General features: G+C 39.3%; 1 protein-coding gene across 2 annotated transcripts; it reads left to right on the forward strand.

Moving 5' to 3' along the window:
- The first annotated feature begins 7048 nt into the window (after window positions 1–7048).
- On the forward strand, window positions 7049–23159 carry LOC121182970 (guanine nucleotide-binding protein subunit alpha-11-like). Of its 2 annotated transcripts, none has more exons than XM_041039672.1 (8): window positions 7049–7311; window positions 7672–7844; window positions 10870–11054; window positions 11460–11614; window positions 14722–14850; window positions 15951–16080; window positions 17304–17457; window positions 19909–23159. In XM_041039672.1, exons 2-8 carry the CDS (start codon window positions 7694–7696, stop codon window positions 20112–20114), a joined length of 1110 nt encoding a protein of 369 aa, XP_040895606.1. In that variant the 5' UTR covers window positions 7049–7311; window positions 7672–7693; the 3' UTR covers window positions 20115–23159. The 2 variants fall into 2 exon arrangements, with proteins under 2 accessions (XP_040895606.1, XP_040895607.1); XM_041039673.1 differs by having other exon boundaries at window positions 7683–7844.
- The last annotated feature ends 717 nt before the right edge of the window (window positions 23160–23876 follow it).

Below are 23876 nucleotides of genomic sequence, written 5' to 3' on the forward strand. Positions count from 1 at the left end.
GCGTTTGAGGAGGGCGTTGTCTGGAAGGTTAACATCCCAAGTTTGCTTGAGAGGAAGTCTTCCTTATGGAGGCGTGTCGGCGAAAGCGGCTGACATTTGACTGGACGGGCAACGCCCATCTCCTGTCAAAGACCTGCACATCCACACAGTGTGTGCTTATCCTGACCGGCAGAGCTGCTTGTTTCTCCTCGTCCTCGCTGCTGCCTACAAGCTCACGTCTGAAACTAGCCGAACATCTGTCTACAGGCAGTGGTGGCAAGAACCTCAGTACATTTACTCAAGTACTGTGCTTAAGTAGCCTACAATTTTGAGGTACTTGGTTATTTCCCTTTAATGATACTCTGTATATTCCTACTACACTTTAGAGGTAAATCTGCTTGTTTCTCAGCTGCATATACCTGACAGTTATAGTTACTAGCAACTTTAATATTAAGATTTTACATTAAAAATAACAGTTTATAAGTTTTTAAGTTTTTATGCTTGTGAAATATAAAACTTTGTTAAAGATTAAACTAGTGGTTTTCGACCTTTTTGGTTTGTGACCCCTAACAAAAAGGCTGTGTCAATTTTGAGGTACTTGTGCTTATACCGCACTGCATTTCAGAAGGAAATATTGTACTTTATACTCAACCACATTTATCTGACAGCAGGATGTACTGGTTTCTTTTAAGATGGAGATTTACCGTAAAAAAAAAAAACATGATAGTATTACAAATATATAACATGGTATTAAAGATTAAATCAGTGGTTCTAAAAAGCAGTGCGTGGTTGTGTCCTTGTTGTGTTTCACATCTCTACAAGTTGTTGTCATTTCCACCAAGGAGACGTTTCCCTTCTAAACGTCTCAGACATTTTCGTCTTATTTACATGAAGGTAAAATGCATCTATTGTTTGAAAAAAAACAAAAACAGCAAAGATTCAAAAAAGTCCTAGTGCTGTTTAGTTTTTTAATAACTCCTGCCTCTGTAATCATCTCACTGCCCTGTGACCCTATGGAGGGAACATGTAGACTTAAAATGCCAGACTTCGTACAGAGTACTTAAAACCAGTCACCTCTTCTGGCTATACAGTAAAATGCTACTTACACATTTTTTCCATCAGTAATAATATGTGTCACTCATAAGCAACATTTTTCTCAGGAACAAGTACTTTTACTTTTTATACTTTAAGTATATTTTTATCTGATACTTTCATACTTTTATTTCAGTAGGTCTTTAAATGCAGGACTTTCACCTGTAATTGTTTTTTTTTCTATAATGTAGTATTAGTACTTTACTGAGTATTTCTAGTAGTGCGTGAGAGTGTGTATGTGCTTTGGATGATAAGTAAAGTGTCTCATGTTTTCCCACAAACCTGGTACAACAAAACAGTCTGTTATTTACTTTGTAAATTGACACTTATGATACAGGATCAAGTCAAAGAAACACTGTACCCATATACAAAGTTAACAGTTGTTTTTCTTTGTTACAGATGATTGTGACCCTGAGTCACGCATGCAAGCACCTGGGTGTGTTACCTCAGTTATAATCAACTGAACAAATATAACTTTTCTCTTGTTTCGATTACATGTCAATATATTTGCCCTTTACATGTTAAGATATGTTAAGTTGTAAACTTGAGTTTACCGGTCACAGTGGTGGAAGAAGTATTCACACCTTTTACTTAAGTAAAAGCAGTGATACCACAGTGTAAAACTACAGCCGTGGCCAAACGTTTTGAGAATGATACAAGTACTGGTTTTCACAAAGTTTGCTGCTTCAGTGTTTTTAGATCTTTTTGTCAGATGTGACTATGGTATACTGAAGTATAATTACAGTTTACAAGTGTCAAAGGCTTTTACTGACAATTACATTATGTTTATGCAAAGAGTCAATATTTGCAGTGTTGACCTTTCTTTGTTGACCCTGCAATTCATCCTGGCATGCTGTCAAGCAACTTCTGGGCCACATCCTGACTGATTCTTGCATAATCAGTGCTTGGAGTTTGTCAGAATTTGTGGGTTTTTGTTTCTCCACCCGCCTCTTGGGGATTGACCACAAGTTCTCAATGGATTAAGATCTGAAAATTGTGAGTGAGCCCACTCCCTTGGCTGAGAAGCAACCCCACACATGAATGGTCTCAGGATGCTTGACTGTTGGCATGACACAGGACTGATGGTAGCGCTCACCTTTTACCCCCCGGACAAGCTTTTTTTTCTGGATGCCCCAAGCAATCAGACAGAAAGGGGATTCATCAGAGAAAATAACTTTATCCCAGTTCTCATCAGTCCAATCCCTGTACCTTTTGCAGAATATCAGTCTGTCCCTGATGATTGAGCTCAACACTGGTGGTGCCCCGATCCCGCAGCTGAATGAGCTTTAGGAGATGGTCCTGGCGCTTGCTGGACTTTCTTGGGAGACCTGAAGCCTTCTTCACAAGAATTGAACCTCTCTCCTTGAAGTTCTTGATGATCCGATAAATGGTTGAAGCTTCCAGTCTGTTACTCTAACTCAGTCAGCATGACAGAGTGATCTTCAGCCTTGTCCTCGTCAACACTCTCACCTGTGTTAACGAGAGATTCACTGACATGATGTCTGCTGGTCCTTTTGTGGCAGGGCTGAAATACAGTGGAAATGTTTTTGGGGGGATTTGCAATTAATTGCAATTCATCTGATCACTCTTCATAACATTCTGGAGTATATGCAAATTGCCATCATAAAAACTGAGGCAGAAGACTTTGTGAAAATTAATATTTGTGTCATTCTCAAAACTTCTGGCCTCCCTGCACAGAAGGAACCTTGGACTTATTACTGAGTTGTTCTTACAAGAATAAAAAAAAAAAAAGATCATTATTTTATCATTATTGATGCATTAACGTAAAGCAGCATTTTATTTTTATGTTGTAGCTGGTGAAGTTTTTTTTTTTACTGTTTTATATACTGCTGACAAGTTTATTGTGTAAGATTTAATCATATTTTGTGTATAAAATCGTAATCTACTACCACTAACAGCTGACAGAAATGTAGAAGAATAAAAAGTATAGTATTTTCCCCAGAAATGTGGCGATGAAGAGGCGTGAAGTACCAGAAAAATTTTACTTAAGTACAGTACTTGAGTGAATGTACTTATTTAGTTTCCACCACTCCAGCAGAGTCAATATTTCAGTTATCTCTGACCAGGAGTTTCCCACTTTGCTAATGTACTGAGAATGAGGAGGAGGATGGTGATGATGACAGAAGCAAAAGGCAAAATATTTGTCAGGTGTTTGCTGCCATCAGATGTAGCAAAAAAAATTACAACACTAACATTGTTCATAAATTCATTTAAGTGAATGAGCAGATTTGTAATGTTGTTGAACCAAGTGACATCTTGTGGACATGTGATGTCATTGCAAGAGTGAGGTTCACTAAAACACACCATTTCAGAGACTTGTGGTGATATTTTTTTATGCCCTGTGCAGATAGAAGTGCTCTCTGTGTTTGACCTGTAATAGAACATCTTCCTTTTATTTTTAAAAGCAAGACATTTCTGACCCAAATATCATTAAACTAAATCCTACTACCTACATTTATTTAAATAGTTGGGGTCCATTAGCCTGTGGGGTATGGCTGCAGATAATACAGCAATCAAGTTCCCTTAAAGACCTCAATGATTAGATTCATGAGGGAAAAAAAACAATATTAAAGTTTAAAGTTGGCTAAAGTGGCAAGTAGTTTCTTGAAGTTTTCAGATTTGACCTCAAATGCCAAACACCTAATCCAACCTGGAGGAGCGAAGTGCTTGAGATGTCAACAAAGTCATGGTTGGTATGTTAGGTATGATCAGGAAAATCTTCAGGCATGACTCAGGAGTTTACAGCCTGACCTGCCAGCCCACATCTCACTGGGATGCAAGTCATGCAACAGGCCTCCACCCACACACAAACGGGTAGCAACTTTTTTTTTTCAATCACTTTGAGCTACCTGCCCCATTGTTCAACAAACAAAAACTTACTGGTTAAAAATCTTGTTTGAACAATTGCGTTTAAGTGCTTACAGCAGTACAACATTTTGTGTATTAATTTATTGTTCAAAGTGATATCAACATGAAAAGAAACAATCTTGCGGTGCTCCATCACCGCCAGTAGGTCCCACTGTCTGATGGCTGTTGTCAGATTAATTACTGATCATCCTCTCTAACTGGAATACTGTGGCAGGTAATCTTCAGTTACAGTCAGGACACGCCCACTTGTTATGCAGGATTCCCCACAGCGCTTTCTGTCTTCCTTTGCTCTTCTTGTGTCCTTCTCTCACCCCCTAACTCTGCAGTTTCCTTTTTTTTTTTCTATATTCCAGTTTCATCTTAACATATTCTCATTAAATACAATTCTGATTCAATAGAAATGGAAAAAAAAGATTTTAAAAAATGTGCCATGTGTTCGAACAAAACCACATGTGATCAAGTTACTGAAAAAACTACTACTAACTATAAAACTGTAATAACTCTTCATTCATGAAAGAGCATCCATGTATATAAAAATCTTTTACAAAAGCTCATAAAATGGAAAATAAATTCATATAAAAAATTCAGTTCAATTTACACTTCTGTGGTACTACATATATATATATGTATGTATATACATATATATATATATATATGCTTACTATTGTGTGTCCCTGGCGCAGTTATGTAACTTGTTGTATTGTTGTTAAATTATATGCATCTCAAATATCAAACACACACACACAGAATTTCTTTATAAGCTACAAAAAGCATGATTAGTATATAATTAGTATTATTACAGGAATAAAGTTCATCATGTGAAATGCAATAATTACACTGTAAACGTAGGTTTGTATTAAACCTTTACACACCTAATCGCACAGTACAACTAACAAGACCACTCGATACACACCTGTCTTGCTCTTTCACCTCACCTTGTTCCCATAGCAATGCAGAGCTCAGGTGATCTCAATATCTGGGACCATGAAAGCCTGGACAAACCGGTTCTGCTGGCGGAGACAAAAGATTGACATCCAAATAGCAGCCAAGAAGAAGGAGTGACAAATTACCTGTTGCACGCTCGGAAAACCGGATGAGCTGCTGCACCATGAGAAATCACTAATATTTCTATTGCCATGAGAGAATCAGTTTCACTCATTGCTGCTAGAATTGTTTTTCTATTCATTTCTATTCTTTAATTTTTTTTTAGAAGCTGATGAAAGTTTAATATTTTGAATTTAGGTCGACTAATAAACAGTCCAAACATTCACTAATGACAAATAAATTCCAATCCTCAATTAATAAAATAATAATAATCTAATTAAAAAGTTTTAAGCTGAAACCTTTGTTGAACCTTCATGATCTCTGATAAAGTTCAGTGTGCCCGTGATTTCACTCGGGCTCAGCTGAAACATGAAGCAGGGAGCCTCTGCTGCAGCCGAAACTTTATCCACTGAGCAGCGCACTCACTGCTCAAACCAAACTGAATTAAAGAAAGTGACCTTCCGGTATACGCCTTTCAAAATAATGGTGTTTTCCGACAGGGCCCAGTGTATGCTATAGACTCATTCAAAACAACACAAAGAAAATTAAACACCAAAATTAAACTAGTTTAGTGAGATAATCAACCACATTCCATCCATTCATTTTACTGATGACAATTCTTTCTTTAGTGCTTTTTTCTTCCTTTTTTCAAAAATATATTTACTTATGTAAAAATATCAATTATTTTCACACATGACCACACACGGATTTACATAAATACCCTAACCCTAACAAAAAACAGAAAACAGCAAAAACAATACAGTACAAAAAGATACAGTTTCAGTTTAGTAGTATTTACTGTACTTTTCAAATTTCAAACTGATCACTTTTCCCTTTTCCCTAAAGAATTTTCCTACAGGGATTAATAAAGTTTTTCTGATTTCATGTACAAAGTGTCAAACATTAAAATCAACATTAACCAGGTCTCAGATGGTGCAATGTCCTGCAGCATTAAGGCACAGCCATGAGGTGTTATTATATGTTTGCTTTCACCATATGCATCAGTTTTAGCTGCACATACAGCATTGTGTACTCATATCATGCATGAACCCAGCTGTATGACTCATGACCAGTTTATTTACCTTAGAACAATATACCCAAAGAGTGGTCAATACCAACAGTTAATCATATACTGTAGGGCAGAACAATACTGTGGCAATGCATTGTATATATTCAGCTTCTTAAGCACCTTTGATCACAATGCAGTTGATTATGTCACAGCAACAACAGGTGTTGATAAGAAGATTTACCACACTTGATATGATCCAAAAGTCTAAAAAATTGTTTGCAAAAGCTGTACAAGCAGCTCACACCTAAGACACTTGATGATTGTGGAACAAATAAGGATATACTGTACAGTTCAAAGGCACATTATATTTTAGATAGTGGTGAGTTGATATGAAAATACTAGTTGCTGATAAAAATGAAATTAGCTGCAATAGAGCTATGCTAAAAAAAACAGAGTGTATGTTCCCTTTAAAAAAGTTTTTTTTAATGCTTTTATCATGCAGAGGAAACCTTTGAGCCCTTTTCTTTGATAAAAGTAATTACATTATCATTAATTCTTTAACAGGTAAGCAGCATTTTAGCATGTTGTTGCCTGTCAGGCGAGGTGGGGGGAACAGATTTATATGCTGTTGGGTAGTTCATTAAACATCATTGCATCATATTTTACAATTTGATGAAATGTCTTGCATGTGAAATCATAACTTGTAAAATATAGTAACAATAGCTGTTAGATAAATGCACTGACGTAAGCATAAAATTGCACCACTCAGGTGTAGTACAAGTATCATGATATTGTTAAATAAACTAGTTTTATGCCATGTTTTCAACTATATTGTTTTTGATAATCACACCAATTACTCATCCACGTGTTTCCTTAGTATGGGATTGTCCCAAAGAAACAAACAAAAATTGAAGCAGCAACAACATGCTCTTATTTTAAAGGCACGAGCGCCTGACTTCCGGCGCTGCTGCGGTAGTTTGCCGCTCTCTTGCCGCTGCGTCGCCCAGAGCGCATTCCGTTTACAGAGTGTTTGGAGCGGACCACAGAGGCTGCACATTCCTCCGTAGGCGCGGTGGACTTTCCCGAGCTGCAGGTTGTTTCGTTGTGAGCTAAAAAAACAAAAAACAAAAAACAAAACCAGAAGTGTTTTCAATCTGTATCACTGTGGAGCTAATGACGCCGTTTGAGCGCTTCCGCCACAGTAGCTGTGGACAGGGGACACGCTGAGAAATGGACCGCGAAAAGCAATCAGAGTCTGTACCTGCTCGTTTTCAGGGAGTGTGACAGACTGACTGGAGGTAAGAGGCTGTGTTGTTGTTTTCTGTCTGTAATTCCCAAACTTATATTGACACAGTCTGAGTAGATTAAAAACTACTCAACAAGGTGAAAATTTTGAAGATACTGAAGTCTGTGGGCTTTATTCTGATAAACCACAGAGCTCCTGCTACGCTGTAAAAGTGTGAAACTGTATTTAAACTATTGACCTGTTGACACAGGTAGTGATTATGTTGTTAGCTTCAAGGAAAGCTTTCCGGGGGCCCAGGGTTGTGTTAGAATCAATCTCGTCGAAAAAATAATGAGCATCAAATAGACACTGCATGACAACTAGTGTATTGTGAGTCTTTATCAGCTCCTTACAGCTGATTATACATTAACAGTGTCATTTCAGAGGTTTTGGCCATGGCCGGCTGCTGGCGGTGGTGCCACCGCACCTGCGTGTGCTGTCTGTCCGAGGAGGAGAAGAGGACCATCGCTGTGGACAAGGAGATCAAGAGGATCCTCAAGCAGCAGAAGAAGAAGGAGAGAAAGGAAATTAAAGTCCTCCTGCTGGGTCAGTGATCGCGCGCACGCACGCACACACACGCACACACAGAGCACCTCACACAGCTGTCTATCTCTGGTCATGCCTATAAGAGCACAGATAATCGAAATTACCGAGCACATTAAAAAGCAAATCAGAGGGAAGAAAATTTACATTGGATGACACTGAAATCCGAGAAGATACTAGAAGGAACACCCCGCATAAAAATGAAAACTGCTTGGCCTGTTTGGTAGCCTACAGCCGAGCCAAAACTATCTAAAGCATGTGTCACCATGGGAGTATGTAAAGAATGGTCGAGATTGGGATTGGTTTTACCTGAAAACTACAGGGACTGTGGAGATGCACAAAGGAAAAAGGCCTACATTAATTGATTAATAGAGAAAATATGAAGCCAATTTTTAAATTATTAAGCACAGTGCTGGTACTGTAAAAACCACAAGGTAAAAAGTTGAACTAATGTTTACTACAAGGAGTGAAATAGTTTTTTAAGGGCTATAAAAGACAAATCTTATATTTCTCTCAGGCTAGAACGGTGAAGTAGGACTAACTAGTTATCATATTCAACTCAAATTTCATTAATGTTTTTACAATTGGATTAGTTGATTTAGTTGTTGGTCCAAAAGATATTCAATCTATCATGAAATAAAACACAAAGAAGCTGCAAATTTTCACATTGACCAGTGAACATCTGGCCTTTTAACTGACAAATGACTTTGCTGAGTAATCAGTTATCAACATGGGTTAAGTAATTGGATAACTGACCAGCAAAAAGCAGAGGCACTCTTTCACATGATAAATTGCACACATTTTACGAGTATGTCTTTTGTTTAGTTCATTATCAGCAAACTAAATGGATAACAAGACAAAACGCAGCAGGATCCTGCAGGCTTACTACCTATAGTAAACAGTTTCCTGGGGGAAACCCTTCAATGAGATGGAGAGACAGTAAACAATAATACTGAATTATTGCCCGGTCTTATTTCCTCTATCACTGAGTAGAATTACCAAAAGCAAATGTTTGTGTACGGGAACAGGACTGTCAATAAAACATCTGCAGCGTTTTCTTTCGACAGTGTTTTGTGCAAGGATCATATTCCAATCCTCAAATGCAAAGCAGTGTCGAGACCTTACAGGAAAGTGCTCGGCTGGAAAACAAAGAGTTTTGGTTTCCTTTCACAGAATTAATAAACAAATGATTCACATCCAGAAATACACCTGTTGTCCAAATCACAACTTGAGGTGGTGTAGTTTCTTAAGTCTGTTATTTCCATTTGCGTGTGAGGAGCAATATACAACCAGAAAACTTGTTATGAAATACAGAGATCTGGCTAAAATACATGAGGCTACCAAAGAAAATAAATCAAGTTTTTTTTTCTTGTGTACTTAATTTTATCTCAAATCCAGTCACTTCCTTTGACACTGATATTAATCTCTGAGGCTGAAATTAAACAACAGAGAAAATGCATATTAGATCAACATCTGGTTCAATGGCATCTGAGTCACCTTGTTCCTCTGTTGTGGTTGTAGATGCTTTAATAACTCTCATTGTTGTCTTGTTGAAATTCAGATTTTGGCAGCTTGGGTTTTACTGCTAATCTTCTTTGCTAAAGAGTGATTAAGTGAATGTATCATTCATTGGCAGTGGCAGACATATTTTCTGGAACATCAATCCAGTATTTATTTGTTTTGGTTTGGACTGACTACAGACACAGTTAATTCTCTTTTCAGAGCATATTCATCCATTTAAATCGGATAAAACCTTTTTTCACATTAAACATTTTGACTTGTTATAGCAGCAACAAACAGGTGGGTAACAATGACAGTGGCTCATTATTACATTTAAAATGAGCAATTCTTTATGTCCTACTTTAAAGCAGCATTATATATTTTCTGGCCACCAGGGGCAGCAAGACAAGCTGTAAACATTAACATATTATCACTTTAGTGGAAGTTTTAATGGTGAGCATGTCAAAAACAGTTGCTTACTTATACATCCAGCGGACACAAAACATTAGCATTCATTTGGAGTAATCTCTCTGGCTACCATTGGCTGCAATTTCGTTGTATCTTGAATATAATGACAATAAAAGGCATCTTATCTTACCAGACTGAAGTCGAATATTCACTCTCCCTTTACCTCTGTTTTGATCTCTACTAACTCCAGAGAAAAATATTAAGCTGCTAAATTATTCACTAAATACTTCATTTTGTTCACTAACTCTATTTGTCTGCTGTTCGGGGCTGGACAGTTAGCATACAGTCTGTTTATCAGAGCTTTTCTGCTGTCTTTTATGAACTCAGAGACAAAACACTGGGGGACATAAAACCAAAACAATGAGCTGATAGATGCTAAAACGCTTCATAGAGCTGAGTACGAACCGGAGAGTTGAGTACTAATTCTCTCTGGGATAGTCACTGTCAGTGACACCTTGTTAGTTATTTGATCCATTGTTAACATAGCAGGATTGTTCAGTGGAGGTTTAAAGTTTATTTTGTGATTTTTCTGATCCCAGTTTAATCTGGAATAAAGCTAATTTTTCAGACCATTTAGCCCTGGAAAAGCTGGAATCTAAACTACGGTGAAATGAGTCCAGAGGTCTTAGCTTATATCCTAGCGTGTTCTCATACCAGACACTTTCCATGAGATTCTACTATAGAAAACCTCTCAACTAGTTTCAGTGTCTTTTTCAGAGATCGGTTTTTAAATCCCCCGTAAGATATATGTTTTATAAATCACCTATCCAGTTCAGGGTTCTAGGAGGCAAGACAAACATATCTGCGCCTACAGGCATTTCAAAGTTTTCAATTCACCAACTTTGCATGTGTTTAAACTTAAGGAGGAAGTTGGAAAACCTGGAGAAAACCCTCACAGACACAGGTAGAACATAAATAGTGAAAAGGGCCCAGTCCACATGTGGAGTCAAAGTGAGGACCTTAATGCTGCGCTGCTAACCTCTTAACTACCCTGCTGATAGAATCGTACCACTAATAAGTATTTTTGCTGATTCATATTTTTCCCCCTTTGTTGGCACAGGAACCGGGGAGAGTGGAAAAACCACCTTCATCCGACAGATGAGGATCATCCACGGGCGAGGCTTCTCAGAAGAGGAGAGGAAAGCTTTTGCCAAATGCATCTTCCAGAACATCTTCACAGCCATCAAGGCTATGACCGGAGCCATGACCATGCTCAAAATCCCCTACTCCAACCCGGAGAATGAGGTACGCTGACACATGCAATACACAGACCTGCACCAGGGTAAAAACACACATGGACTCACCCAGTTACATATCAGCACACGCTTACTCACAAATACAGACACAGGTGTACGGGACATGAGGGCAAGTTAGCAACTTAGTTTAACGCCCACATGAAACAAGAAGCATCAAACACAGTGACACAGAAATACACACGCAGCATGTTGTAGTCTATAAATAGCATCACCTTTAACACACAAGCAGAGTCCTTGAGCAAGGAAGATGTTGAAGGACTAAGCATATGATAGGATGCACTCCATCGGGTTTAAATGATTGGCCAGACACTGAGTTTTACTAAACGTCCCAGACACTTGACTTTCGGAATGCAGTGAAATCTTCTAATATGCTGGTTTTCTTGCTGCCTTTCAGATGTTTGCTAAATGGCTGCAAGATATAAACACAGTGCAGATCACCCAGCTGGAACGAGGCTACGTGGAGGCAATCCGGCGCCTCTGGGCAGATCCGGGCATCCGGGTCTGTTATAGCCGCCGAAGGGAGTACCAACTCCTGGACTCCACAGAGTAGTGAGTATCAGTATTGTAGTGGAAGTCCAAGCTCTCTACACTGTACCACACCCTGAGTTAGGGTGGGGCACCTGAGAGTATCACACTATGAAACACTGTCACACCAAGTTGCCAAAGATGATATCGCAATACAGGAATCTTTGAAAGGAAGTAGACAGCATGTCACAGTGTGTATGTGTGTGTGTGAGAGAGAGAAAACACACCTGTAAAATGGCTTAAATAAATGGCATATAAAACATGATACAAACATGGTTGGCGGTGGACAAAGATAGAGAGCCAGCATTCAGATTACAGAACAGTTAGTGGATACTGTGTGCTCAGCAGATTATGGTTATGACAGTAAACAGAGCACAGAAGCAAAAAGCTGTCATAATTGATAATTATCTACATTACAGTTGGCATAGAATATTAATATAAAATGTATCTTAAGCAGAGTGGAAAATCAGGCATAGTAATATGTTAGAAATGGATAATTGTAGATAATAAACAGCGGTAGGTCGGTGGAGCCAGGACCACAGACAGAGAACATGCAGCCAGAGATACCAGCAGAAAGGTACAGAGAAAGAGACCAGAGAAAAACAAGCACAGGACGATGGGAGAGAGAGGACACAGAGTTAATGACATGTAATAAAGGCTAATAAATGTGAAAGTGGGTCTGAGGAGAGGAAGAGAGAAGAGAAGAGGTGCGGAGAGGATTATGGGAAGTCCCCCAGCAGCCTAGGCCTATAGCAGCATAACTAAGGGATGGTTCAGTTGCCTGAGTCAGCCCTACTATGGGCTCTATCCTTAACTGTAACAGTGTATACAGAAACGTATATATAAGCTTAGACAAAAACGTTTAAAGCCTAATTTTAAAATTAGAGAGGGTGTCTGCTTCCCGAACCCAAACTGGCAGTTGGTTCCAGAGGAGAGGGGCCTGACAGCTAAAGGCTCGGCCTTCCATTCTACTTTTAGAGATTCTGGAAACCATAAGCAAACTTGCATTCTGGGAATGAAGGAGCCTGGCCATTGAGGGCCTTATATGTAAGCAGAAGGATTTTAAAATCAATTCTGGATTTTACAGGGAGCCAGTGAAGAGAAGCTAATACAGGAGTAATATGATCTCTCTTGCTAATTCCAGTCAGTACTCTTGTTGCAGCATTTTGGATCAGCTGGAGGCTTTTTAGAATGCAGTTTTTCAGCATCACTCTGAGACAGAATGTTCCTAATCTTAACAATATTACGCAAGTTAATGCCATCCAGATTAACTATATGGTTAGATAATGTGTTTCCGAGGTGTTTAGGACCAAACACAATAACCCTGGTTTTGTCTGAATTCAGAAGAAGAAAGTTACAAGTCATCCAGGCCTTTGTGTCTTTAAGCCTGGCTAACTGATCTGTTTCGTCTGGCTTCATAGATAAATATGCTGGGTATCATCTGCATAGCAATGGAAATGTATGCCATGCTTCCTAATAATACTGCCTAGGGGAAGCATGTATTTGTTTGTTTTATTCTGATTTTGTCAGTCAAATAAATTAATCAACTAATCATTTCTGTTCAAATTCAGATTTTGGGGTTTTTGGGTTTGTTTGTCCAGGTTTTGAGTTTTTATCCACCTCTGAGATTTCTATGGATGACCAGTAATTTATCCAGGGAAGCAGTTTCTAAATTATACTGTGTTAATAACGTCACAATTTTGTTACCAGCAAATGTATCACAAGGGAAACGTGGTGACATATTGTTGTATTGTTTGTCTATACCACATCTGACCTTTGTACCAGAACTCACAAGTGGAAACGCTGCAAAGAAGACCAGTTTAAATGAGTCGTTTTAAGCTAGTGCTCCTCTTACTCCTCTATGTCTGGTTCTTATTTTGCACGTTTGTTTTTTGTGTCATTATGGTAAAATTGCCTTATTTACTGAAAATCAGTTGAGAGCTGAAACAATTCATTAATTAATCCAACGACAGAAAGTCAGGTATCAACAATTTTGAAAATTGAATAATCATGTGATTTTTTTTTGTGATTTGGGATTTTTTTAAATTTCAACTTTTCCAATGTGAATATTTGTTGGTTTTCTTTGAATTTAGATATTAGAGTGAATATCTTTGGATTTTGGACTATTGGTCAGATAAATCAGTGCTTCTGAAGACAATATCTTGGGCTATGGGAAAAAGTGATGGACCAAACAATTGATCTATTAGTCATAAAAATTAATCAACCGATTGATGTTCTCAAGAAAACAAACTTTTTATGACACTATCTTAAAATAGATACTTATTTCTTGATACAGACACTTTTTTTTAAACCTGTTTCAATTTTTTTCAGACACTTTTTCATTTTTTCAAACCAGTCACATTTCTAATGCATATCATTGTTGTTTTTGTTCTAACCTCACATCCTTGTTTCTTACTACAACACTTGGTATTTTGAACTCAGACCACTGGAGGGGGCTAGTTCTTCACAGATTCACAGTAATTATTCATTTCTAAGCTGTGTTGAAACCACTAGTTGATGTAAGAGTCGTTAAGGAAAACAGACAAACTGTCTTGTGAGACTACAGTACTCATTAATCTACATTAATCATCTTTAAAACTGATAATAAAAACCCGTGTATGGCAGAGTTTCCCTCACTGTGGGTCTTTTTAATCAGCGTGCAAAGATTTGAAACAGAGTAGGTGTGAGCCTCGCGCTCAAAGTATCTGAGAACTGTGTCAGAGAACAAAGCCTGGGCTAAGCCTTCCTCTGTTTTCTCTCTTTTCTATTGCTGTTCTGTGTTTACTCAGCAGCTCAATCATCACGGTGTGTGCACGATAAGAGACGGGCAGTCAACATTAGCTAATGACAGCTTGTATCAACACAAGCCATAAAGCCGTCATCTGTACACAGGTTGATATGGACTCACTCCACTCCCTTCTTGTATTTTTAATCAGTTTTTTTTTTAAATCATCACCAATTCATCACACTTCTTGTGTCACTTCAGTTTGTATTGCATGGTCAAAGCTGGATGTGATGCAAACAGAGGCAATATGTTTTACCAGAAGTCTCATCTAATGTCAGAAACACTTTTAAGAGCTGTTGTAAAACTTTCTCTATCTTTTTCCTTCCTTTCCCTTCCTCTCTTTCAGCTACATGAATAATCTGGAACGCATCTCCAGCCAAGACTACATCCCCACAGAACAGGATGTGCTGCGAGTTCGATTCCCCACCACGGGCATCCACGACTATTCCTTCACCATCAAGACCATCACGCTAAGGTGGCCAATCCTCAGATTACGAACCTCTCACAGGGGACAAATCTAATACGGCACTATTCAGTGCATTGTGAAAAAAAATACTATTGACTCTCTCAGAGGCTTTGTCTGCTCACGCCTGCTTGGACGCAATAGGATCACATTTCTGATTGCTTCTGTACAAAGCTCCTGCCGGGAAGTGAGGTGTCGCTCTGTGTGTTTTATTTTGAACATATGCCGGTAGTGTTTCCATCTGAGACCAGAGGGGGCTCTGACAGAGCTAAGCAGACAACGAACAAAGTTCACTTATAAGGGACACTGTGTTCCTGAATGAAATGACACCTACTCTTAAATCATGAGGCAGAGCTCAGGATAAAACAAACTAAACTGGGGAAAAGATTTAGCCAAAGGTTTTGACTACAAAATAAAATACTGATAGAGGATTTATTGGTAAAGGATAGCTCCTCCAAATGTATATTTTATGTAGATTTCTTTTTAAAAAAGGGGTTCCTTAATGAAGCTTCGTCACGGCGGAAAGCTAACCACATTTTTTTTTCTGGATTCACAGTAGGCTGAGGAAAATGAGAGACAAGTGGAAAGAGAGTTTTTTTTCTTTCTCATAAATTTAAAATTTAAACAACCATTCCAATTTTTTAACTTCTCACACCAGAATATTTCAAGGTTTGTCAAGACAATAAACAGTGACTCGAAGGTTAAAGCTCAGAGCTTCAGTTTTAATTTGAGTTGTGTTTTCGTCCATGAAAAGAAGTGCGGTAATCATAGCGTCATGGCTTCATTCAAAGTACAGAACAAAAGCAATAAACAAAATGTATCAGTCTTAATACTTCGCTGTTACTCTGTATATACTGTATGTATGTTGGTTTATACTGATTGGTTGCCAGTTTGAATCCTTGTTGCAGGCGATAGTTATAGTTTTTCCCCTCATCAAATCCTGTAAGGATACTCTTTAGTGAGGCAGTTAACCTCTAATTGTTTTGAGGTCAGTGCTGAACAGACAGTAAAACACAGACCTTAATGAATAAATATAAGACTTAAAAACTGTTTTGTTCTTGCCCTTTGTTTTTATTAACTTTCCCTTCTTCCTCTGTTGGGGTCCCCGACAGGATTGTGGATGTGGGTGGTCAGAAGTCAGAGCGTCGGAAGTGGATTCACTGCTTTGAAAACGTCACCTCCCTCATCTTCCTGGCCTCCCTCAGCGAGTATGACCAGGTCCTGGAGGAGAGAGAGACCATAGTAAGAGCTTTGTGTGTGTGTGTTTGTGTGTGTCTGTGTGTTTTGTCTGTGTGTCCCTCCCTCAGGGACATACAGCTGCAACATAATCCAATGATTAGTTGCAGCTAACCGTTGGATTATTATCAACATATAAACAGCTTTTTAACACTGCAGATGCATAAAAGGAGCACTCAATATCATCTCAGACTTCTCATCCTGGTCACTGCTTGTTCACACTGCTGCCCTCTGGGAGGCGCCATCAGACAATAAAAACAAGGACCACTAGGTTAAAGGGCAGCTTTTACCCCAGAGCAGTCACTATGTTTTATTATGTATTGATATTTGCACCAGATGGAGAGTTTGTCTGTGATTTCGTTATATGTTACATATAATGACAGTAAAGTTTGAGTAAAGCAAAAGCTGCCAAATAATCTCTGATTTTAGTTTCTTTAATGGGAAGATTTTGCTGCCTTTGTTTTATTTAATGGATATATTATCTCTGGGTTTGGGACTGTCGGTCAAGCAATTTGATGACTCTAGGAAACAGGGATGGACAGTTTTCACTTTTTTCTGATATTTTATAGACTAAGTATTGATTGAAAAAATCAACAAATTAATCATTAATGAAATAAGTGATAGTAAAAAGTTGCAGCTAATCATTGGATTATTATCAACATATAAGCAGCTTTTTAACTCTGACTTTAACTACTTAATAGTGACAATCACTGTTAGATAAATGCAGTATCTATCAGTATCAGTATCAGTATCTGCTCCCTCTCCTGTCTCATCTTAATATTCCTAGATGAGAGTCATTTCATCTGTCCTCCAGTAGGTCTCACTCTTGCACAATAAAACCTCTCGCTCTTGCTCTGTCGCCTTCTGTCCAGTTCCTCCCTCCCATCCTGTCACTAAGCCGTTTATCTCTCCCAGCCACTTTTTACTCTGCCAACATATTCATTAACCTCCACAGTGGCCCCCGTGCTCCAAACCCCCCTTAAACTCCCCCCTCCCCTTTGAAAAGACTGCCTCCTCTTCTTGCGTCATCCATCTGAAGCCACCTGGCCATTCCAGAGAGCTCGTGTTCTTCTCTCTTCAAATATAATTCCATCTCTCAAAAACTTGCTGGTGTAATTCTTTAACCTACAACAAAATCTCCCCCTATATTGTCCACAGTCCAAAAAATTAAGGACAGATTCCTGCTGCCTCCAGTATGATATATGTCTCTTTCTCTCTCTGCTCATCAGAACCGAATGGATGAGAGTCTGGCTCTGTTCTATACCACCATCCATTCCCCTTGGTTCCTCCACACCTCCATCATCCTCTTCCTCAACAAGACTGACATCCTGGCTGACAAAATCCAGACCTCTGACCTGCAGAAATACTTCCCCGGCTTCACAGGTAAGCTGTAAATACGTGTTCATGTTAGATCTAGTTTTGGATAATTTTGGCATAAATATTGGTTGGAACACTGACACTATAAACCAATCCAGTGCTTCAGTGATGCTCAAAGTGGGGATTCAAACATCCAAATAAGAAATCACAGCCATACTGGAGAAAAGTTCGAGGGCAGATCTCGGTCAGCAGCAAATCTCACCACCATCAACAAGCACAGTTGCAGCTGGTTGTCTGCAGGTGTATTTTCTCATCACAGTGTGGGGAGAATCATTTAAGAGACCAAAAAGGTTTGTGATGTTGTAAAGTATCACAACAATACACAGGGAACAAGGGCTCACTGAGGGGTTGAAAATGAAAATAAAAATGAGTGGTATGTTAGCTTTGTGCTGAGATGGGGCCTCTCTTGTTGTCTCAAAGAGTGGAAATATTTCAATTTTAAATATTCATAACTACGTTCTGGAGGAGCTTGTGGAGACAGTGTCTATAGTTGTATATCTGCTATATATAAGTTGGCTTGAAAGTGTCTGTTCTTCAGTAAGGCCTCATTAACCCATCGCTGGTGGCTCTCACAGTTTTCAGATTTCGACCCAACACCCATGAGAGATTTTGGAATAATATGTGACACAGCTCTCCATCGCCATCATCAAAACACACAATGAGAGAACATGTTTTAATTGAATATTGTTCATCCCTACCGCACCCGGTGGAAATGATGTATAATTTCCCCCAAAAATTATTTGCAAAGCTCTACCCCGGGCCGCATTCATTTTAGTTTTTTACTGTTATTTGTTTTTAGTTCGCTTCTTTTTCTTTCTTTCTTTCTTTCTTTCTTTCTCCCTCTCTCTCTCTCTCTCTCCCATCACACACACAGTGGCAAATGAGTCACTTGCAGGTACATTGGTGTGCTTAATGATGTGGCTGCAGCCTGTAGCTTCTCTCGTGTGAGAGGCTGTAGAGCGTCATCCTAACCCCCACCCACCCCCACCCCCACCCCCAGTAACCCATGGCAACTACAGACAGATACTGTGCTTCCCAAGCAGGCTCTACCCCCTGCAACCCCCCAGGTGTACATGTGTGAGATGTGTATGTGTGTGTGTGTGTGTGTGTGTGTGCTTGGTTGAAAATGAGTGCCTCAAGTGATTATTTGTGTGTGTGTGCATGTGTGTGTGAGTGTAAGTGTGTGCATCTCTGCAATGTGCCCACTGTGTTTCACCATTAGCATTAGTGGGGTAAAATAATGACTCATACAGGGTCAAGCTCCTTGATGTCAATTTAACCTTAACGCAAGTGACTCTGAGCAGCTTCTACCAGTGGCTGCTATTTGCTGCCGTGCTCCTGTGTGGAGACTGTGCGACCCTTCTCACTGCTGCTGTAACCATGCTTGAAGGCTACCGATGTTAAGTAGTCCACGTTGACACAATGAGAAAGTTGGTGAATTAGTCTATTGACACATTGACACTAAATGTTTGAGTGATTTTAGCAAAAAATCCAAACTGCTTCCAGTTTTTCAAATGCAGGATTTGCAGCTGTTTTCTGTTTAATTTAGATTCATCTGCAGATTATTTTGTTGTTAAACTTTCCCGCAGTCAAAGACAATCTATTTTTAATAGCATGTTTTACTCGACCACCAGTCCAGTACCAAAAAATGTTCAGTTTACTCAGATAGATGCATCAGATCCTGACATTTAAGAAGTTAGAACCAGAAAAAATGTTGTATTTTTGCTTTAAAAATAACTGAATGATAAATTGATAATCACAATAGCTGCCAATTATTTTTTTGTAGATCAGCTTCCATTGATGGTTACAGCTCTAGTTTAATTTCATTGCACATTAAATATTTTGGGGTTTTGAACTGTTGGTTGGACAAACTTTTTAATTTATGGCAATGAACAATTAATTAAAATTGTTGTGTAAACAACTATTGCTTGCAGCACTAATAAACTGAGCCTGCTATTCTGGCGCCCACTACCTTTGGGTAATAATGTTTTGATGCTCCAAAGTTTTTATCATCCAAATAAAGTGGACAATTATTTTACTGCTTTGCTTTGCTTTGGCTTTAACAACATCACAGCATCCTAATGACATGACAGAGGTAGTTATCAAGTAATAAGCGGGTGGTATTAATTGAAAATAAACCGGAAAACTCACTAAAATGACCATCAGCCACAACTTTATGAGAACTGGCTGCAATCATCTTTTCATTCAATATGCACTTAAGAGCAGTACGGTAACTTCTGATTATCTGACAAAATTACATCAGCAGGGAAATGATGAAGCAGAACTTCTTCTGAGGTGACAAGATTGTTCAGCAGCTTTTCAGCTTTTTTTTTCTAACAGTGCGCTGAGAAGGTCAGAAGTTGACATCTTGATTTACTATCACACAAGAAAAACATTTGTGCTTGAAAAATGATTTATTACTCGATTATCAAAATAGTCCTCTCACCTCTGTGACAGGTAAGAGGCAAGACCCCGAGGACGCCAAGAACTACATCCGCAAGCTGTACGAGCAGCAGGCCATCAGCCGCGACAAAAGGGACGAGTGGAAGACTCTTTACCCGCACTTCACCTGTGCCACCGACACCAGCAACATCCGCAGGGTCTTCAGCGACGTCAAGGACACGGTGCTGCTCAAGTCTCTCAGGGACTACGGAGTCATATGAACTTTTACACTGTGGTGAAAAACAAGAGGAAGGCGGTGGTTCTCATCTCTGTCTACACTATTCACTTGTTCTGAGTGAAGGCTCTGATGAAGGCAGGATTCTCTCTAAAGCCTGGACAATCACACCTCCCTCCCCCTCCTTTCCCTCCCCCTCTTCTCCCTCATCAAGTCATAATCTGGGAAGCAGGTGGAAAAATGAGGGACAAGGTTGTTCTCTTCTCTCACCTCCACCACCATCACTACCACACTCTCTCCCCCTCAAGTACAAAACATGAAAACGTTCAGCGAGGACTCTACAGGGAGACACAACAAGGCTGTGTGGCTTTGTATCAGGGAGCGAGGAGCCAGTAATCACCCCCATTCCTCTCAGCCAGAGGCAGTTTTTTTTTCCCATTTTGATATTGTTTTTTTGTTTTTGTTTTTTTAAAGATGAAAGAGTGTTTGGGCCATGCAGTGGCTGAACTGATCCATAATTGAAGCAGGAGCCCGAGATGCTATGAAGTGCTGTGCTGCCATTAACAGAGTAATGACTTTTTCAAGTGGAGATGGGGCCACGCACGGGCACACCACCAATGTCACACACATTTTTACATGCTTTACCTGAGTCTACCAGTTACACACAGGCGTAGTACATGCTTGAACACACACTCTCCTGCACAAACACAAAATGTTTCCATACATGAGTTCCAAACTACTGCACTCTTTATTGTTAGACATCCTGAAAACGGGGGGATTTTCTCTATGTGATTCATGTCACCACAGAGTCTATGACTGTGTCACAAACACTGCGCTCCTGTCAGCGCGTCAGAATTCCCATTGATCACAGTTATCTCACACTGGCAATATTTCTTCCACATTATCTGTATTCAGCACACCTCTGCTCCATCTCTATCAATTATCAGTTGAGTCCACAGTCTTGCGGTGTCACAACAGTAGTATTACATCCTTACATTCACCTCCAGTCTTTGTTTCTCACTGTGACTGTAAAAGTACACACACCCACACTTACACATTGGATTTTTCTGTGCTAAATGGTTTAATATGCAACTTCCTACACGTGGATAAACTACAGGCTAAGCACTGAGTCACAAGAAACAAAGAGAATCATCATGGCTGTGACGTGGATGGAAGGAAAATTTGTATAGTTTGAAAATGTAGAGGCCAAAAGCTTCAACAAATTGATATTCCTAGCTTCTTTTCAAGAGTTTTAAATTAATCCCCCCCTCTGATTAATGACTTTGAATTTCTCAGCCAAACACCAATTTAACTGTACTATGAAACAGCTGAGCACTGGGAAAAGAGGCAGATATGATGTTTTCGGTAGGTTGGTGATTCTTTGGATCTACCTGTTGTTGGTATGCATCCATTTTGCTGAAGTGCTCTTATACAAGACAGTGAATCACAACCTGCTGCACGGGAGCTTTTATGTTTCTCCACTGGTTTTAAGAAAAACTTTAATGGATGAACAGTAAAAGGTCAAAGTCCTGACCATGAGATCCATTAACAGTTCCTGCCTTTTTCATCACCGTTGTCTTACTGGGAAAAGGGGAAATTTGAGAATATGTGAAACGTCCAAAACACTGGAAAGAAAGTTTTTATTGATATTTTATTAACAATGAATTACATCATTATGGGTATGTGAAATGGGTCGCCCATAGTGACAGACCCACAGAGAATTATCAACCAACTCTTCAAGTTCCTCTCAGTTCTACGTAGAGTTAAAGAGTCCTTCGGCGCACAGTTTTGGTTTACTGACCTGCAGCTTTAGTGGTTTGGTTCACTCTCACCGCTCTCATCGGTGGCATTTCCATACGCTACAAGCAGCTGTTTTGAGCAAAAAAGCTTTTAAACCCACTGTACATTATCTATCCAGCATTAAACAGGAGACAGACACAGTTAGAAAGTAGCTGGTGATCATAGTGGAGCATTTAGTGGCTGAAGAGACAGATATTTCCCTCACGAGCTGGTTAGAGACCAAACGTAGAGCTAAAAAGAGAGTGAAAATTAGACTTACATTCATCATGTAGCCAGAAACATGACTTCATATGGATGATAATGTTGCTCTGCATCTGCTGGGTGTGCACATATATCAACTTATAGGGTGATGGTATGTCAATGTAGTGTCTAAAGCTTGTGCACTGCCATCTGTCAGCTGGTCATAGCCTCTGAAATGTGGCTGTTTTGTACTTTTCTACATCCAGTTCTGCAACAATATCTTCATCAGTCTCCATTCAATGTTCCTGCCAGCTCAATAGACAATTAATACACTTGATTAAAATCAATACCATAAATTCAAGCACAAATCACACTTGGTGGCTGACAAGTTTTAAAAGGTCATGATTGAAGAAATTGAGACTGTGAGAAAACAGCTCGATTCACACTGCGAGTTCAATCAACAGTGGTGGAAAAAAAAAAAAAAAAATCCAACAGGCGATCTGCTCTGCTGGGTAAAGGGTAAAGAATATTAATATGAGGTGGAAGTGTGATCTCCTTGTGTGTCCTATTTATATCATTGTGTGGAGAGGGGATTTTTATAATATTGATCAGAAGCGTGAGTTCTACCCTTGTGTGCGTCATTGAGTGTTGAGTGCGTGTTGAGTGGAAAATGACATTGAAATTCAGTAAATTAACTGACCTTGATGGGAAGCTAACATTAGGTCACGATGTGTCTGTTATGTGGTTTTCGGCTGCTGTTTTGCTCATTGTATATAGCATGTTTTGATCTCTACACTGCAAATTTATGTATTCAGATGTGGTAGCTACATTGTTGAATCCTTATGATGCCTTCAGACACAAATGTGTAATTGTACTGTACATTTACTGATGACTACTACACTTTTGATTGATTTTTAACAGCTGTATTTTTTTTATCATTGTTTACCAACAGCACATTAACTGTGACTAGACAGCATGTTTGCTTGTGAACTACTTTTCTGCATTAGGAGAACTCCTTTCATATGGTGACAGTGAATTATTTTTGTGTAGACTCGGGTGAAGGAAGTGGGCAAATATGTTTTTTGTTTTGTTTTTTCTAGTTGATATTAAAACAAACTTTTGAACGCACACACACTCCTCTGCTTGCCTTTGTTTGTCTTCTCTGGCAGATATGGCCACAGAGAGTCTCTCCATCTGTCTGTGTGATGTGTTTGAGGCTCTGTCACCAAGACAAATATGGTTTCACAGGCTGCGATCACACGCTCGCTGTGACCCACAGTTTGCAAATAAAATGCTGCTGGTTTTCTGCGGAGTGGGAATTCTTCACACAGCAATCATTTCCGTAGACTAGTGCGTGGTGCAGACTGCGGGAACTCCTCTGTAAACAAAGGTGTCACATTCACGAAGAAGAAAACTTTAACCACGTTCAAAGACTGAGAATGTAGATGTGACCGCTGAGGGCAGTTCAAGCTTTACACAGTGAGATGATTGTTGTTTAAGCTGTCTTATTCCTCCACCCTACTGGCACAAGCAAAGTAGTTCCTCATTAATGAGAAACAAACTGTGTCTACAAAGAAAATTCAGTCACAGTTTTCATGGAGCAAGAATCCAAGTAACTGTGACGATCCACTGACATCAAGACTCTGTACGCACCACATGACGCATATTTACATAACAAATATTATACAGACAGACAGATAGCGAGGCATGTCTCTGAGCAGTTTCACTGTAATACACACAAATGATCATGCTCATACTCGCACACGCCAGGGCTGGTTGTGGCTGTCAGAGCACCGCACCATGGGAGCGTGAGAGTGTGATCTTGTGG

This window comes from Toxotes jaculatrix, chromosome 6 (assembly GCF_017976425.1).
Source record: "Toxotes jaculatrix isolate fToxJac2 chromosome 6, fToxJac2.pri, whole genome shotgun sequence".
NCBI classification, from domain to species: domain Eukaryota; kingdom Metazoa; phylum Chordata; class Actinopteri; family Toxotidae; genus Toxotes; species Toxotes jaculatrix.

What these genes read in the sequence shown, in the direction of transcription:
- LOC121182970 (XM_041039672.1), top strand. Translation starts at nt 7,694, where the DNA reads ATGGCCGGCTGCTGGCGGTGGTGCCACCGCACCTGCGTGTGCTGTCTG. An exon ending in ACTCCAACCCGGAGAATGAG is followed by an intron (nt 11,055 to 11,459) that starts GTACGCTGACAC and finishes GCTGCCTTTCAG; the next exon opens with ATGTTTGCTAAATGGCTGCA. An exon ending in CTCCTGGACTCCACAGAGTA is followed by an intron (nt 11,615 to 14,721) that starts GTGAGTATCAGT and finishes CCTCTCTTTCAG; the next exon opens with CTACATGAATAATCTGGAAC.